The sequence below is a fragment of the Periplaneta americana genome, chromosome 12 (assembly GCF_040183065.1).
Source record: "Periplaneta americana isolate PAMFEO1 chromosome 12, P.americana_PAMFEO1_priV1, whole genome shotgun sequence".
Taxonomy (NCBI): Eukaryota; Metazoa; Arthropoda; class Insecta; order Blattodea; family Blattidae; genus Periplaneta; species Periplaneta americana.
This window is the reverse complement of record NC_091128.1, coordinates 81,916,830-81,933,646: the sequence shown is the minus strand read 5'-3', so window position 1 is coordinate 81,933,646 and position 16,817 is coordinate 81,916,830. Positions and strand designations below refer to the sequence as shown.

Here is a 16,817-nt window from a genome sequence, read left to right as displayed (position 1 = left end):
TTTGGAGAATATACTTACATTTTTTATACATTTTGGTGTTTAAAAAATATTTTCTTAAGTTCGTGCTCTTTGTGGACAAAGGTGATTTTCTGTTGAATATTGTTGGACGTCTAGTCATTTTGGTTAATTTTTGTATGAAATTTCTCTCGAGGAAAAGAGTGGGAACATGTCAATTCATAATCTTAATTTTCACATGCCACCAAAAACACAACATATTCTTGTGTCCAAAGTAATTTTGTGAAACCACAGGTTATACATGTCTTTCTTTGCCTAGATTGTGAAAGCAAATTATTTTTTTTTTTACTGTAGATGACGATTCTCTATGGAAATAGGTCACCTCAAGGATTTTCGAGTAACCGATGATATATCTAAATTTTGTCATTTGGCTTATGCTTTCATTAGTTTGTATGGAGTTTGTTGAGTTTGGTTACTTATAAAATGAAGCTTTTGCAAATGGTGGAAAATGGCTGATTGTGCTGCTTCTTCTTTTGCTGCAGTTTAGAGAGACTTATAATCATCAACGTGAAATGTCCTGCCCCGACCAAAGTTTCTGTCAGGCTAGTTTCATCATTGAAATGGTCAGTTGGTTGGTTGGTAATGCTTAGCATATTGGAGATCTTCCATTTGCTTTCTTGCTTCCCAGTATCGTAATGACAGACCTGTAGTTATTAAATTTTTACAGTTCTCGAGGTGTGTCATATCCATTATAGTAAACAATTATGAGTAGGAAAAACATTTATTTTATATAGATGGGCACCCAAACAATCATGTCCTGTATATAATTGGAAAAGAGCCACAGCTTTCATTTGTGGACATTCTGGAATTAAATTTTTGTTGTTTAATAAAATATTCCATTGCTTATTTACACTTTCATATATTAATTTTTCATGTATTTCTTGTTGGATGATTTTCTTAAATATTAGTTTTGAGGACTGAAACGATAAACATGAATTTGTAATTTGTTGGATCATTGTGCCCTTTTTTGCTAAGGAATCTGCTATCTCATTACCAAGAATTCCACAGTTTGAAGGAATCCATTGCAGAACTATTGTTTTGTGAAGAGATTGGGTTTGATACTCTGTGATTATCAATAATTCATTTTGTTGTGTGTTTGCATTAATGGCTTGTATAGCTGATTTAGAGTCGCTAAATATAATAGCTTTATTAAAAACGTTAATGTGGTAGAAAAGCTGTTTTAATCTGCCTCAAGTTCTCCATCGAAGTGAGTTGAATTTTGACTGAGAGATAAATAAGAACAAAATAATTTACTGTATATTCCAGCACCAGTTGTGTTATTAAAGTTATTTCTAATGTTAGAGCTATCAGTGTAGATGTGTACCACTCAGTTTCTGGGAATCTTGTGGTATTAGTTTCTAGTGCAGTTTGTTCCAAACGAATAGAGTTTTCATCCTGTTTTTTAATTTGTTCTATCATATTTATATTATAATGGGTTTTTGATCTATTAACAGGATAAGGTGGAAGATGTAACTTTTCCATACTGTATTTGTCTAATGGTAGACTATATTACTTACTTACTTACTTACTTACAAATGGCTTTTAAGGAACCCGAAGGTTCATTGCCACCCTCACATAAGCCCACCATCGGTCCCTATCCTGTGCAAGATTAATCCAGTCTCTATCATCATATCCCACCTCCCTCAAATCCATTTTAATATTATCCTCCCATCTACGTCTCGGCCTCCCTAAAGGTCTTTTTCCCTCCGGTCTCCCAACTAACATTCTATATGCATTTCTGGATTCGCCCATATGTGCTACATGCTCTGCCCATCTCAAACGTCTGGATTTAATGTTCCTAGTTATGTCAGGTGAAGAATACAGTGCGTGCAGTTCTGCATTGTGTAACTTTCTCCAGTCTCCTGTAACTTTCTGTAATGGTAGACTATATTGTTTTCGTAAATATTTAACTTTCTGAATAAAACCTTGTTGGGTCTCTAAGGTTCTAGGATTATCTGAGTAGGTTCTCCAGTAGTCTACATTAGGTTTTCTTTTCAGTTTTTTTATATAAAATTAGGCTATATTGATTTTTGTGTGATTGTAATGAAGTGTTATCTGTAAAACCTTGCAGAAACCTGATATAGGTGTGGATGAAACTGCACCTGTAATAATGCATAATGCTTGATTTTGGACTTTCTCAGTTTTATCTAAATTTGATTTTTTTTTTTTTTTTTTGCTGTAATTTCTTGTTTTACATCCATACTGGAGAACTAGTTTAATATGTGTTTTATATGTTGTATTCATGACTTGGCTAGAGCATCCCTATTTACTTTCAGCTAGTCTTTTCAAGATGGAAAGTCTTTTACTTGCCTTCTCCATTACTGTAGCTACCGGTATCTGATGTTTCCAAGTTAATTTGCTATCAAAAGTTACACCTAATTGCTTAATTCAAACTGTTACTGAATTTTTGTGTACTATTCCCTTATTTTCACTTTCATGTGTTTTTTCACTTTGGCCTTTTTTCTTCTTCTGAAGATTAGAGCAAAAACACGTTAAACACAAATTTTCATTGCGTTGTTTCAGCTTAATAACATTCAAACATCTTTTTGTTATAATAAAAGGAAGATTATTGCTGTAGAAAAAGAAATACTCAGATCGTAATAAACACCCACACAATATTTTAGGACTTATCCAGAAGTCAAATGTTAAAAAAATCACAAGTTTAAGTCTTGAATTAGTGTAATAGTAGTTGGCCATGTTGTGATTGCTATGGAAAATGTCTGTTATTATTCGGTTGAGAAGCTTTTGTCATCCATTCTGCTCTCAAAAAAGCTGAAAGTTAGAATTTGTAAAACAGTTATATTACAAGTTCTGTATGGTTGTGAATCTTGGACTCTCACTTTAAGAGAGGAACAGAAATTAAGGGTGTTTATGAATAAGGTGCTTAGGAAAATATTTGGGGCTAAGAGGGTTGAAGTTACAGGAGAATGGAGAAAGTTACACAATGCAGAATTGCTCGCATTATATTCTTCACCTGACATAATTAGGAATATTAAATCCAGACGTTTGAGATGGGCAGGGCATGTGGCATGTATGGACGAATTCAGAAATGCATATAGAATGTCAGTTGGAAGGCCAGAGGGAAAAAGACCTTTAGGGAGGCCGAGACGTAGATGGGAGGATAATATTAAAACGTATTTTAGAGAGATGGGGATATGATGGTAGGGCAGGGTTTAAGCTAGAAAATAAATAATTGTCGCAAAAATGCACAGATGAAAATTTATATTTGTGCAAATTGCAAAATAGTTGTGCAATATTATAAATAACTGTGCAGAAAGATAAAATTAACAAAGTATGATGTACTTATGTAAGTAAATCATTGGACGTAGTTTGTTTAGAATCAATTACTGCTAAATTTACATCACATTAAAATACATTATTTTATGGGCACTCTGAAAATTTAATTTATTAGTAGGCTTTTCAAGATTTATTTTTAGCAGAGTGCTAACTCTTTTACTGAAAGGTGGTTTCTAATGCCAGTTTTTACAAGATTCATGCAACTAAATCCTCGCTCACAATTTACAATATGTGATGGAATTATATAAATCAATTAGAAGAAATTGTTCACTTAACTCTGAAATCAATTCCTGAATATGTTGCTCAATATCTTTTTGAACAATGCCCATGCCATTAGCATTTCATATAAATTTAGATTAGTTCAAGTACAACTCTGATTTCATTTTCTCCATTACCATCTTCGTTTCTGAAGTCCAACTAAATCCTCGCTTACAATTTACAATAAGTGGTGGAATTATATAAATCAATTAAAAGAAATTGTTCACTTAACTCTTTGAAATCAATTCCTGAACATCTGTTGCTCAGTACCTTTTTGAACATTGCCCATGCCATTAGCATTTCATTTAAATTCAGATTAGTTCAAACACAAGTCTGATTTCATTTTCTCTGTTACCATCTTCTTTCTGAAGTCTAATGTGATTGTCGCATTTTTGCATATTTACATTCAAAGTTTGTTGCATTTTTAGAAGTCTAGTAGCAAAATACGACAAATGCAACTGTGACTTAAACTCTGTCACGTAGGGACTGGATTAATCTTGTTCAGAATAGGGACTGATGGCGGACATATGTGAGGGCGGCATTAAATGTCCAGGTTTTCTAAAAGCCATGAGTAGTATGATTACTGTGAACTGTACTCTCAATGGTGTAGCAGATTCTCACTTAAGGAAACATTTTGTAACATAACCGTGCATAAGGAAATGAATGCTCTGTACATTTTTAATTATTTTGTTTCATAGACTTCATTTGCAAGGTACCAGAACTATCATCGACAATCTGGACTCTGGCTATGAAGTGATCCCGATCCTGACTAGTTACGAAGGTGCAGGAGACTGCTACGAGACAACACTACAGCAGGAAGGTGTGGCAGGCCTGTACAAGGGATTTGGTGCCCTGATTCTGCAATTCGCAGCACATGTTGCTGTTATCAAGTTAACGAAACTTGTGCTTACTGAGATATCGAGCATGTTGCGCTCTGCTCCCAAGCCTCCTCCCCCTTCCTCTTCTGCATCTGCATCCCAGTCAGATCTCGCTCATATCTCTCCATCCCATGGAGCCACTTCAAATCCCCCGGCTGGCTTCGTTTATACACAACAGACTTACTTGCCATATGAATAATTTTGTGTATGTTACTTTGTCTTTTAGGCGATTCTGTGTACGTGCAAACTGTCGAAATTAAAGAAGTTGTGTATGAGAGATCAAATATGACTTTTGATGGGAGAAACTGTAAATTTTAATACAGAATATTTATATTCATTGTTGTAGCATTTACGTGCTAATTGAGCAGTAGTTAATTGGTCAACTGAACAAGTCACAGGTAAGTCATGTTATGGTGATATATAGAAATTTAATAGGACAATAACATCTTGCAAAATGGTCTGTAGGGAAAGCAGATTTCTTTCTGTAAAAATGCTAATAATCAATTTTGTAAATTAAATGTTACAACACAGTATTTGTAAATATATAATTACAGAACAACATATAATTTGCGAACTACGAAGTACCCATTAAGTCAGTAGGATTGTATTAATTTGTCATGTGTTCATAGTTGTAATATATTTTTCCTCCATACTTTAGTTTCTTTGTTATGATTTTGTTTCACTGTCGATTCTGACATTTTCTGAGTTTTATTTGCATAAATACTTACTTTGATTAAAAACTTTTAATTAATTTATACGTCTTGCAGTATTTAAATTGACGTTGGAGACAAAAATTATACATATTAACTTCATTAAATAATATTAAATTGAATTTTACAATGCAATGGCAACAGTAATATTTTTTAAATAAATGAAGGGTGCCAAACTATAAAGTTGTAAGTGCCATCAAATTGAATTTTTCAGGGTATAGAAAAAACTAAAGTTGCTCACATGCAGCATTATGCCAGGCAAATTTATTCTCTTGCCATTGGAGTGCTTCTAGTTATTACATATAGTTGTTGCTGCACTAACAGGTGGAAAGTGGCATGTGCAACACATTTTCACTGTTAATCAGTTTTAGCAAGTAGTGGTGCTTAAAACATTATGGTTTGACACTCTTAAAATGTTAAAACATTTGCTTATGAATTTGAATGAAATTGTTGTAAGGCTGTGAAGAATTACATTATATTAAAATGCATTAAGTAGAGGAACGGGCTATTAAGTAGTTTGTTATTGACATAAGAATTTGTTTTTTTTTTTTTCTTCAAAATTACATACGTGAGATAAAGTACATAATCTGCCAATTATTTCTTGGAAAGAAAGTTCTTTAAGTTACTGCCACTGAGATGGAAATCTGCTTCATCAGACATCTACAAAGTGTCAAAGTCTTTATCTTCATCCGTGTGATTTAAAATCTCTTCACAGAACGCTCTTCAGTTGAGAATATCGCGTTATTTTAATGGATGTACCACCTGAATTTTGTATGGATGAAAATGTAAGTCACATGAGCAGATGAATCATGGCGCAAAATGACGAAATTCACGCCTAATAGTCTCAAAACTGTCATTCTTGTAAGAGCTTTTAAATTGCAAAAACAGTTGTGCACCTCTCCACCTTTCCATGATGACTAAATAGCATTATATTGGCAACAGAATATGCGCACAGTTTATTGCTCAACTGTGCTGTGAGAGATATACACTCATTAAAATCGCCTGTTCCTCTGCTGGATCCTGTATATTCAATTTCCTGTAGCAGGCTCACATCATCAAATGAAATATAATCTATTTAATATATGTTTGAATACCAACTGGGACTGCATTGTTAAAGTGTGTTTTTCTTATGTTTACGGACATGAAAATTTATACCATTCAGTGTGCATCAGCTTTCATCATCATTATGCTGTGAATAATAAAGTTGCTAATCTTATGTTTTCTGCAATTTCATAGAAACTGGCTATGAGCTGGAAGATCCCAGGCTCAATTCTGGATGATGACGGGATTTTTCTTATTGCCAAACTTCCAGAATGGCCTTGGGATCCATTCAGCCTTCTGTTAAATTGAATACAGAGTCCTTCCTGGGGGGGTTGACCACACCAGTTTGTTTTAGTGTTGAGATCATGAAAGCATGGAAATCTACCTCCATGTCCACCAGGTGCTTCCCCGTCATTTAAAGGGAACAACTCTTTTATTATTAAGTACGTCAGGTTAAAAATGAAGTTGATTATTTTAATATTTGAATTGGTAATGCACCTTTTGATGAGCATGGTCAGTGTCTTTCCTTTACCTAAATTTTCCTGTAGTTTTTCACTTTGAGAATAGCTTGTAAATTAATCACATAGATTATTTCTTTGTCTTGGTAAACTCTTATGGATAGAGCCTGAATTTATATGCACTAAAAGCTAAAAATGCCTACTATATTTGGGTAGACATGGTTTATGTTATGGTTGAAAAGCATGGTTTACAACGTTACGAACTTTAAATTTTTCCGTCTTTATAAAAATTTATATGAACCATAATATAGTCCTCGTCCAATGTGTAGATAAATACAAATATGCACCATTTGCATGTAGTCCTGCGCTGTGGTGTCGCTGTCTAAGGCATCTGGGCTAGGACCCACGTTACGGAATGTGCGCTGGTTCGAGTCCTCATGGGAGAAGAAATTTTCTCATGAAATTTCGGCCAGTGTATGGGACTGGTGCCCACCCAGCATCGTGATGCACTTGGGAAGCTATGATAGGTAGTGAAAATCCGGTTTTGCAAACTAGCTAGAGCGGCTGGGGGGGGGGGGGATCATCATGCTAACCACACGATACCTCCATTCTGGTTGGATGATTCTCCACCTCTGCTTTGGCATGTGGGCATGAGGCCAGCAGCTGGCTGGTTGGTCTTGGCCCTTCAGGGCTGTAGTGCCATGGATTTACTTTTTATTTTCCCGTCTTTATAAAATAGTACCTAAAGGAGGCAAGTTATTACCTATTGAACTGTGCGCTGAATGTATTACACGTGCAAGTTGTCATTACATTGTTTATCAAGAGATGCTGTGCTTAAATTTCTTTTGTCTTCTTTAAAGATTTTTGTGATTGGACATAATATGCATTGCTTCCCGCACCATAGCTAAGTGCCCTGAAATATATATCAGATGCGTATGAGAGTGTGGTTAAATATATGTGTGAAATAACAATACTACTTTATAGTACATATAAATCCAGGCTCTACTTATGAGTTATGACTTGTAGAGGTAGATTATTTCCGTGACATCTCTGGCTGCTGTTATGGGCAAATTAAATGCGAGTTTTGTGTCTGGCGCACTGATCCCTCCATTCCTCCTTCATACTCTCACTATCAATCATCAGTCACCTCTCAACCTACCAGCGACTCTGGACTTGTGTAACCTCCCACAAAGAACCCAGTGCGCACTTTGAAATATTTCCAAATAATGGTGACGTTCTATACCTGTTTACATGTCAGTTCTTTACATATTTTAATAGATATACCCCAAAAACATTTAACCTACTGAGTATAGCAAATCATTACAACTTTTGTTGTTTTAATTCATGGCACAGAAACCCTGTACACAGCAGATACATGTTCATACATTTTTTTCACAGAAATAGTGAAGCCATATCCCTCACTTTCCCTCTTCATAAATATAATAACATTGCCTTTTGATAACTTTCCTATAAAGTTTGAATTGTGTGGATGTTGTTTTAAAGACATACTCCATACTACTAGATTTATATAAATATACTAATACTAAAAATAGAAACTTGTATTAGCTAAGCTAATTTATTATGATTCTATACACATGGGTAGATGCCAGTAGTGCAGTTAAATGCTGCTTAGCCAATACCTTCTTCACTTACACCAGTACAGTATGGATTCCAGGTAGACCTCTTCCGATGACTTAAGCTGACAGAATACTGTGTATTTCAGCAAGCATAATACACTTCTTTCTCTAGAAATGTTACAGAAATAATCTACCTCTAACAAATAAATGTGATAGAAATTTGAAATTGATTAATGAAATGTCTGCAATTGTAAAACTCACATGCAGGTTAAAGGTGGGATCATAATTCATTGATTTCACTTCAAATCTTTGGCCTCTATATTTTTGAATTAGTTTATGTTCTCTTAATCTTTGAGCAGACTGTGCATTCAAATATTGCTGAAAGATTTAAGTCCTGCCATAGAGAAAATTATTCCACACTAGTGTCATGGTCCAAGACATCATACTTGGACTCATGTTGTGGAATGCACACTCGTTTGGGTCCTTACGGGGAAAGAAATTTTCTCATAAAATGTAGGCCAGTGCAGTTTGTGGAACTATTGCCCATCTAGTATTGGGTTGAATTTGGGGAGGTACAGTTGGTAATGAAACTCCAGATCTGAAAACCAGCTATATTGGCTGGGGGGATCATTGTACTAACAATGTCTCCATATTGGTTGGATGATCATTCACCTCTGCTGAGATATGTGGATGTGAGGCCAGCATTCGACTGGTCAGTCCTGGCCCTCTGTGGACTGCTGTGCCCAGGAGTTACAGAGAAAATTATTGTGAGGTAATAGCAATTAAATTTGTACCGATTTAGGAATTATTGTAGTTGAATTAATTTCAGATCTTTGAGTGTAGATAATCAATGGCAGTCCGAAGTGGTGTGCAACTTGAAATTGGGTCATAGTCCTGCCACCTATCTGCAGTGTGTGAAACCTGAATCACGCAAGTGAAGTGGGTAAGCATCAGACACACACTCAGTTGCAGTTGGTCTGTATATTATTGATTTAAAGTTCTGACATTCTTATCAGTAATGCTTCTTTTTTTTTTTTTTTAAATTATGTCTGAGTCTATAATCTAAAATATGTCCATACATTGATATTTCTTACAACTCTGAATTTAAAAATTCGGCTGTTAATTGTATTTTTTTTTTTGTTGGTATTACTAGTAATAATTTATGTGCATATAAAAGAAAACGTGTCTTCTTGAAACAGCAACAGAAATAGAAACAACATAAAGATATAGCTTTAACAGTTTTTCATATCACTCAATTAAAGAAACTGCTACCTTGAGTGTTTCTACAAAAAAGAAAATGATTAAATCGGATGAGTGAAAATCTTGAAATAGATTTCACCACTGGGTTTACAAACAATTATTCAAATTTAATTGACTTAAATTTCATGACAAAATTAGTTGTCATTGATCATAAAATTTATTCTTTCTTATTATTCTTACACATCTCTTCATAACAGAGACTCAATTTTCTTAAATAACAATTCAAGGCAAATAAATTAATAGTTACTTTATAAAAGTGACAAGTTAAACCAGTTTGGCTACACTATACAGGCTGATGTTATTCTGATTAGAATTTGTAATTAGGTCGTACAATTTAAGGATTCTTTTATTTTTCATTTGGACTTAGAGTGAATTATTCATTAACTTTCTATTGATGTTCTAGTTATACAATATATTTGTCGTTATATTGAGAGCTCCATCTTTACTGGTGTTCGTATCTTTGGACTCTTGGGATTAATAGAGGAGTTTGAAAAGCCCTTTGTAGCCTTTCTTTCATTAGTATTCGAAATACTGGAATGTCATGAGACTGTCTCTAGCCAAGTTCAGAATATGGACTTGTAACATGATGTTTTTGTGAGAGTTATTAACATTTTTTTTTTTTTTTTTTGTTAAAGAAAACTTTCTTTTAGTTACAGTACAAACCATAGCATAATTCAGAAACACAAAAGAGACAGAAAATAATATTAGTATATTCTTTGAAAAATATTGTCACATTATTCCGGTATATAACAATGTACCGGTATTTTAATGTTACGAATTACGTAGAAGGTCTTACTAAAATACAGTCTTTATTTTTATGTTATCTTATACAAGTTTGTTAGTATATTCATTTGTCAAAATAAATACTTGTTTTTCTTTGTTGCAAAAGTGAATTTTTTAAAATTCTTATTGAACACGTATACCTTTTATGTCTTGAAGACTGAAATTTTGTCTTAGATTCTGACTCGTGCATTTAATCTAGACCTGTGTCCATAGAGAAGGCTTGGTCATTTATCATAAGAACAAAATCCGTACTTCTCCTTCACTGTCCACTCAACCTTAGCTTTCCTTCCCTTTTCAAGTTTTTCTTTAATTATGGAAAGTGTGTGGTTGGTGTCTTGTTTAGGGTGACCAACTTTTGAATACAAAAATATGGGAGACTTGGCCTGGTCACTATAATTTTAACGCAATTTTTTGGGGGGTATGAATCCAGGATTCACTGATGGAATAATTTATATTTATAATATAAAACTATCAGTTTAATTATAATGCAAATATGATTTAGGTCGCAGTATGAAGTGCAATACTATTTTAAAATATGGATGTTTCTCAGTATTTATTCTGTTTGTCAACAGGATGCTGCAGAACATTTAATTTTTTTTATTTTGTTATGCAAATTAAAAAAAAAATAGCATACATTTACACCAAAGATTACAGGCTCACCAGAACAGCATTGAGGATCTGAATTGACAAATAGCCAAAGTCCATTAAAGTATATTTTTGAGGAGAGCAAATATATGCATGCAATCCAAGAATATTTAAATAAATATTTGTATGATGCAAAGTACAGGCTTACATTCGGACCTAGAATATCCTTTTTTACAGGATAGTAGCCAATGCAAAACATGACATGTCAGATAAAAAGTCAAATTCGATAAATTTTGGATTTGGGATGTTTGTCAATTCAGGTCTTCAATTGTATTGGTGGTAAATACTAAATTATCGATATTAATGTCAGTTTATGTCCAAATATTACTGGCAATTATTATTATTATTATTATTATTATTATTATTATATTACATTAAAATATTAGCGATCATGATTGATAAAAACACAGAAAGATTAGGAAATCAATACGGGAATTGGGAGAATGCAAAGTACGAGTAATTAGCTGAAATACAGGAGAGTTGGTCACCCGAATCTTGTTCTTATTTTGCTTGTAGTAGCTATACAAGGTATGTAAAATGACGTATTGCTGTCTGTATTCCTTTGTGCAAAAATAAGAAAGAAAGCACTAAAGGTATGTTTTTTTTTAATTATTAATTTTCATGTGACTGAAATAATGATCAAATCGTTGCAAGCTATTTCTAAGCAAAGAAAATACTATTGCATTCTCTGTGTTCAGTCTGTCTTGTTAGAAGGATCGTATTTGGAGTATGTCCCATGTCTCAACATTTTTTTAATGTCCATAAATAGTAATACTTTCATTATCCCCGGAAGTTCTATGTTAGGCTTGCTTGTTTGGTAACATTCAGGTATTGTCATCAAGAGATGATGGTGGGCCATTGGAACAAGCTTGTCATTCTGTAGTTTTTGAAGGAAGATTATAAAGATGAAAATAAAAAAAATTACTAAGAGTTGGTATTCCTTCAGTTTTTGCAGATTACCTGTCACAAAAACAAAATAAGTGTAAATCAAAGATGATATTAACACGAAACTGGCAAATTGAATGTAGTTCATTCTCGATAAAGAAAGTTACAAATAATGTAAATAATGACATGTTCAAGAAGCTTATTGTGTTACGGATGTTTAAAATGAAGTTTCATTAATTGGTATTGTAACTGATATTTGCTCTATTCCATAAAAAAAAAGAAGTTTTGAGTTTGAAACATACAAATCAAAGATTAAAATGGAAAATAATGCCACTAGGTCTGCAATAAAAAAAATAATGATTTCACTACTGTATAATGAAACATAGACAAAATGGAGAAGATGTACTTGCTGAAATTAGAGTGTGCATAGGAAGTCGATATAAACAGTTGAACACTTGAGGAAAAATTAAATATTGCTGAGTAAGCTTAGCATATATTATTTTGTTGTATAGCAAAGAAACTTTCCATCTGCATATCAATTTGTGTACTGTGTGCATTTGTTCACATACTGTTGTATCATATTTATAAGAAGTTCACTACTCTTATATCTGTTCATTTTACATAAATACTACACACTTTTGTTAATAAGAATATGCTTTATGAGAGCTTGCTGTGTTTGGAGGGCATTTTTTTTTTTTTTTTGGAAATAAATCTGGAAAATGTAAAACTCACTGTACACCAGCAATGTAACAATGAAAGATTGGAGATGATGACTAGCACTCGTGACCATAGACCTACGAGATTGACATAGTAAACATTGTTATGGCGATAAATGAACAGGTCTTTTTTATAGAAGTAGGTCTAAATGACTAATTTGGACTATTTCAATACTTAAAGCTAGCTCCATACTAAATGCACGAATAGTGAATTGTTGCAAAGCTCATTGTTTAAAATACAAAATTTACTGTTTATTTGAATAATTGTATCTATTGAAACATTATAAATAATTTTTCATTTTGAAATCTGATTCATACTATACTGATTTCGAGGAGTAGAGTGTATTTAAGGGTTTAATTTCTTTCTTTAGCATTCAAGTGAGATGATGTATTGCACCATGGTGTTGTCTGTGGTGCCACATGTCAGTTGTACTTATGTGAGAACTTGTTCATTTGATGTTAATACACCTAGTGCCATAGAGAATGTTAATGGTTATGGTTGATTGTAGACACACTGCCTAGCTATGTTTATATATAAAAGATGTGTTTATTACATTAATATAATGTAATTGGTACTGGTAGTGTTACCACATAGATGCAAAATAAACTGTTCTGTTGTTTTTAACTGGACGTTTCCATGATGAAAGATGAATCTGATTTTTGAAGGAATGTTTGTCCCTAACTTCCTCTTCCTCCTCCTCCTCCTCCTCCTTGAAATTTCGGTGAATTATGTACCAATAAAAAAATTTGGAATAAAAAAATCTTTCAAGATCCATTTTCGGAATATGTATTATATGTCTTTTTCGTGTTAAATTCTACCATATCTGGTTAACATGTTTCAGCCTGTTACGGGTCATCTTCAGAACTGAAACATGTTAACCATGTACGGTAAAATTTAACACGAGAAAGACATATAATACATATTCCGAAGTGATACAGTGTTAAAAGTTGTGTAATCAAGATGTATATATCCATTTTCGTATTCTAGTTTGGTAAACGATTTGAATAAAGGAACCATGTGATTACTTAATGATTGGTATATCATAAAAAATTACTTTTATTAACATTACTGAGGTACAAAGGAAAAACAAAACACACACACTACCAGTTCTTTAAGGTGAATAAACTGAGAGTTCAATTATATGCGATTGGCAGTAAGGACATTGGAAAGAGACTCCATTAGTAACATGTTATACCTCATCTGATTCTGACGGGTGCCTGGATGTTTTTTGGCTTGTTCTCGGATCAGTTTGCCAATTTGCTGCTGTTATGAGCCCATTCCCATGGTGTGTTTCCACCATGCCCATTCCTGGTTCTGAGCTAATAAAGGGTTTGATCCAGGGTTTAAGCCATAGTCGCATTTGTCGCATTTTGCTACTCGACTACTAAAAATGCAACAAACTTTGAATGTAGATGTGCAAAAATGCGACAACCATACTGGACTTCAGAAACGAAGATGGTAATGGAGAAAATGAAATCAGAGATGTTTTTAAACTGATCTGAACTTAAATGAAATGATAATGGCATGGGCAATGTTCTGAAAGGTACTGAGCAATAAATGTTCAGGAGTTGATTTCAAAGAGTTGGTGCAATTCATGTAAGTTACGTGAACAGTTTCTTCTGATTGATTTATGTAATTCCATCACATACTGTAAAGTGTGAGCGAGGATTTAGTTGCATGAATCTTGTAAAAACTGGAATTAGAAACCGAAACCGCCTTTCAGTAAAAAGAGTTAGCACTCTGCTAATAATAAATTTTGAAGGGCCTACTAGTAAAGAATTTTAATGTTTAGAGTGCCCATAAATTAACGTATTTTAATGTGATGTAAATTCAGCAGTAATTGATTCTAAACATACCTACGTGTATTGATTTACTTATATAAGTATATCTAGAGTGTGGTGAGATGGATTGAAAGTAATAAAACTCCAAGAAACAAATTACATACCGTAACTGTTTGTTTCTGCATACTTCTTTAATTTTATTTTTCTGCACAGTTATTTATAATTTTGCACAAGCATTTCTCAATTCGCACAAATATATTTTTTCATTTGTGCATTTTTGCGACAATTGTTTATTTTATAGCTTGAACGTGGTTTGATCATGTGGTTGACTATGACAAATGGCTTTCTTTAGCTAGTCCTACGCACGTTCTGTGTAATTCATATCTGGTGAGATGAGAGGGCATTGCATATGAAGACATTACAAAAACAGCCCTAGTCATTTTTAATGAAATTTAGTTAAGAACACATTTGCTGCTATTTTAAATGTTTATAGACTCCAAAAAGGCCCATGTCAAGTGCAATAGACACAAGGATAAAACACCAGTTTAACGGAAATAGCTGACGTGTTATTCTTTTATTTTTTATTGTTCTCCTGAAAAATAGCAATTTTGACAAGAGTTGTTTTTGTAATAATGTCTTCATATGAATTATTTCAGTGACCTGAACTCATTCTTGTACCTTTCTGAACAAAATAAAATATAAATATTAAGCTTTTTATACTAGAAATTAGAATGGCTACTGTAAGTTACAAGACTCACTAGTTTGAGCCATACTACCCAAAATATATGTGTGTGTGTATGTATGTGTGTGTATATATATATATATATATATATATATATATATATATAATTACTGGAAAAGATACCAGTATTATATTTTTGTATTATTGCGTTACCATGCTAACGTATGAATGTATTTGCGTACTTCACTTGAAGTCTAGTTATATGTACCGAAAACAAAAAAGAAAATTAACTGCAGACACCAATTTCGCACCAAAATAAGGCTGGAAATTTGCTGTGAATGTGGGGGCCGGCAGGATCACTCGGATACGGTGGAACAGGTGCAGCTACCTGGAAAACGTGTTGTTAAGTACAGTAACTTGTTTTCTAATGAAAATATAACTTTAACCATTATGTATACGATAGCTGAGTTTATCCAAATTTACCAAGTTTGTCGTTCATAAGTGCTAGGTTTATGTGTTCACCTAATTATATATGTAATGTTTTTAGTAATGTTTTTAGTAGTACCTGTAGTTTCTTCTTCTTACCTGCTTAAAGGTTTTTTTTATCTCCTGTTATTGATGAACTGTTCACTTGTTCTGGTGGTCTTGTAATGGGTACAAAGTTGTCAGCTTTTGTCGTGCATTATATATTAGAATTTATAAAAACTACAAGCTTGAGGAATTACTATGAATTATTTTGTTAAAATATTCTGTATTTCAAAACTGTAGTACAAAATGTTATTTTTCAGTACATGCGATTTTAAAATTACAGCGTGATAATATAAAAGTAGTTCACACGTTTGACTAGGAAAAATGACGTAACAGTATGCACTTTGTTTAAATTGATACGAGTTTAGGCGAAAGTTAATTTCATTGGTGTTCTTAAATTGTCTAAAAGACTTTAATTCGAAATGTGCATTGTAATACATGTTACGACATTTTTCTGAATAGTAATTTAAAAGTGAATATAAACAGTACTTACATAGAGTGAATATAAACAGTAAATACATAGAGCAAAGTTAGGGTTGCTAGATTTAAAATTGTTAGAAGAGGGACATTGAATCATGCTTGCAAACTAACTCTAAACAATGAAGTATATCAGTATTTTAAACTTTAACAAATACTGTACATAATTTAAAAAAGGAAATTAAAATTTATACTGCACTAATACAACTGAGATATAGAATAAACTACAACATACCAATATTTTAATGTAGAGTCTATGCTACTATTTTCAAAGTGGAATTATCCATTAAATGATACTTGGAATGTTGCTTTAAGAAACAATGGCACGTACTTTGAGAGTAAATGAGTTAGTTTTCTTTTTTTGTGAATGGCTATGGTGTCACATGACATGTGAGGTGACCTCCTGTTCTCAACACACTTTACCGGCTGAGTGAGCACTGTCTACTCAAGGCCAGGGCCATTCAATTTGTCCATCTTTCATTCAAGCTTTAATTTCTCAACTGTACAGTTGGTATGAACAGCTTTTTGTTTTTGTTGTGAAACTTCCATGTTCGAATTACAAAAGAGAAAAATTGTAATGTTGGTATGAAAAGTTTACTCTGACATCACACGTGGTACCATGGAAACTGAAGTGCAAGATGAACTTCGTGCCTCATTTTCTATGTGGTTCGTCTTATTTAATTCTCTATTTAATGTACTTCGATGAAAATTTCGATAATACCAGTATGGGTTTATATATATATATATATATATATATATATATATATATGCGGTATATGAAAATGAAATAAAATGCACCATAGTATTAAGAAAAGCACAGTATAG

General features: G+C 33.1%; 1 protein-coding gene across 2 annotated transcripts in view; it reads left to right on the top strand.

Moving 5' to 3' along the window:
* LOC138710610 (mitochondrial outer membrane protein SLC25A46-like) overlaps window positions 1-13,148 on the top strand; it is a 52,898-nt gene extending 39,750 nt beyond the window's left edge. For both annotated transcript variants that reach the window (XM_069841614.1, XM_069841615.1), the window contains one exon: window positions 4,269-13,148. In XM_069841614.1, coding sequence (XP_069697715.1) covers window positions 4,269-4,647 — 379 coding nt within the window. In that variant the 3' untranslated portion in view covers window positions 4,648-13,148. The remainder of the gene's footprint in view (window positions 1-4,268) is intronic.
* Window positions 13,149-16,817: the final 3,669 nt, after the last annotated feature.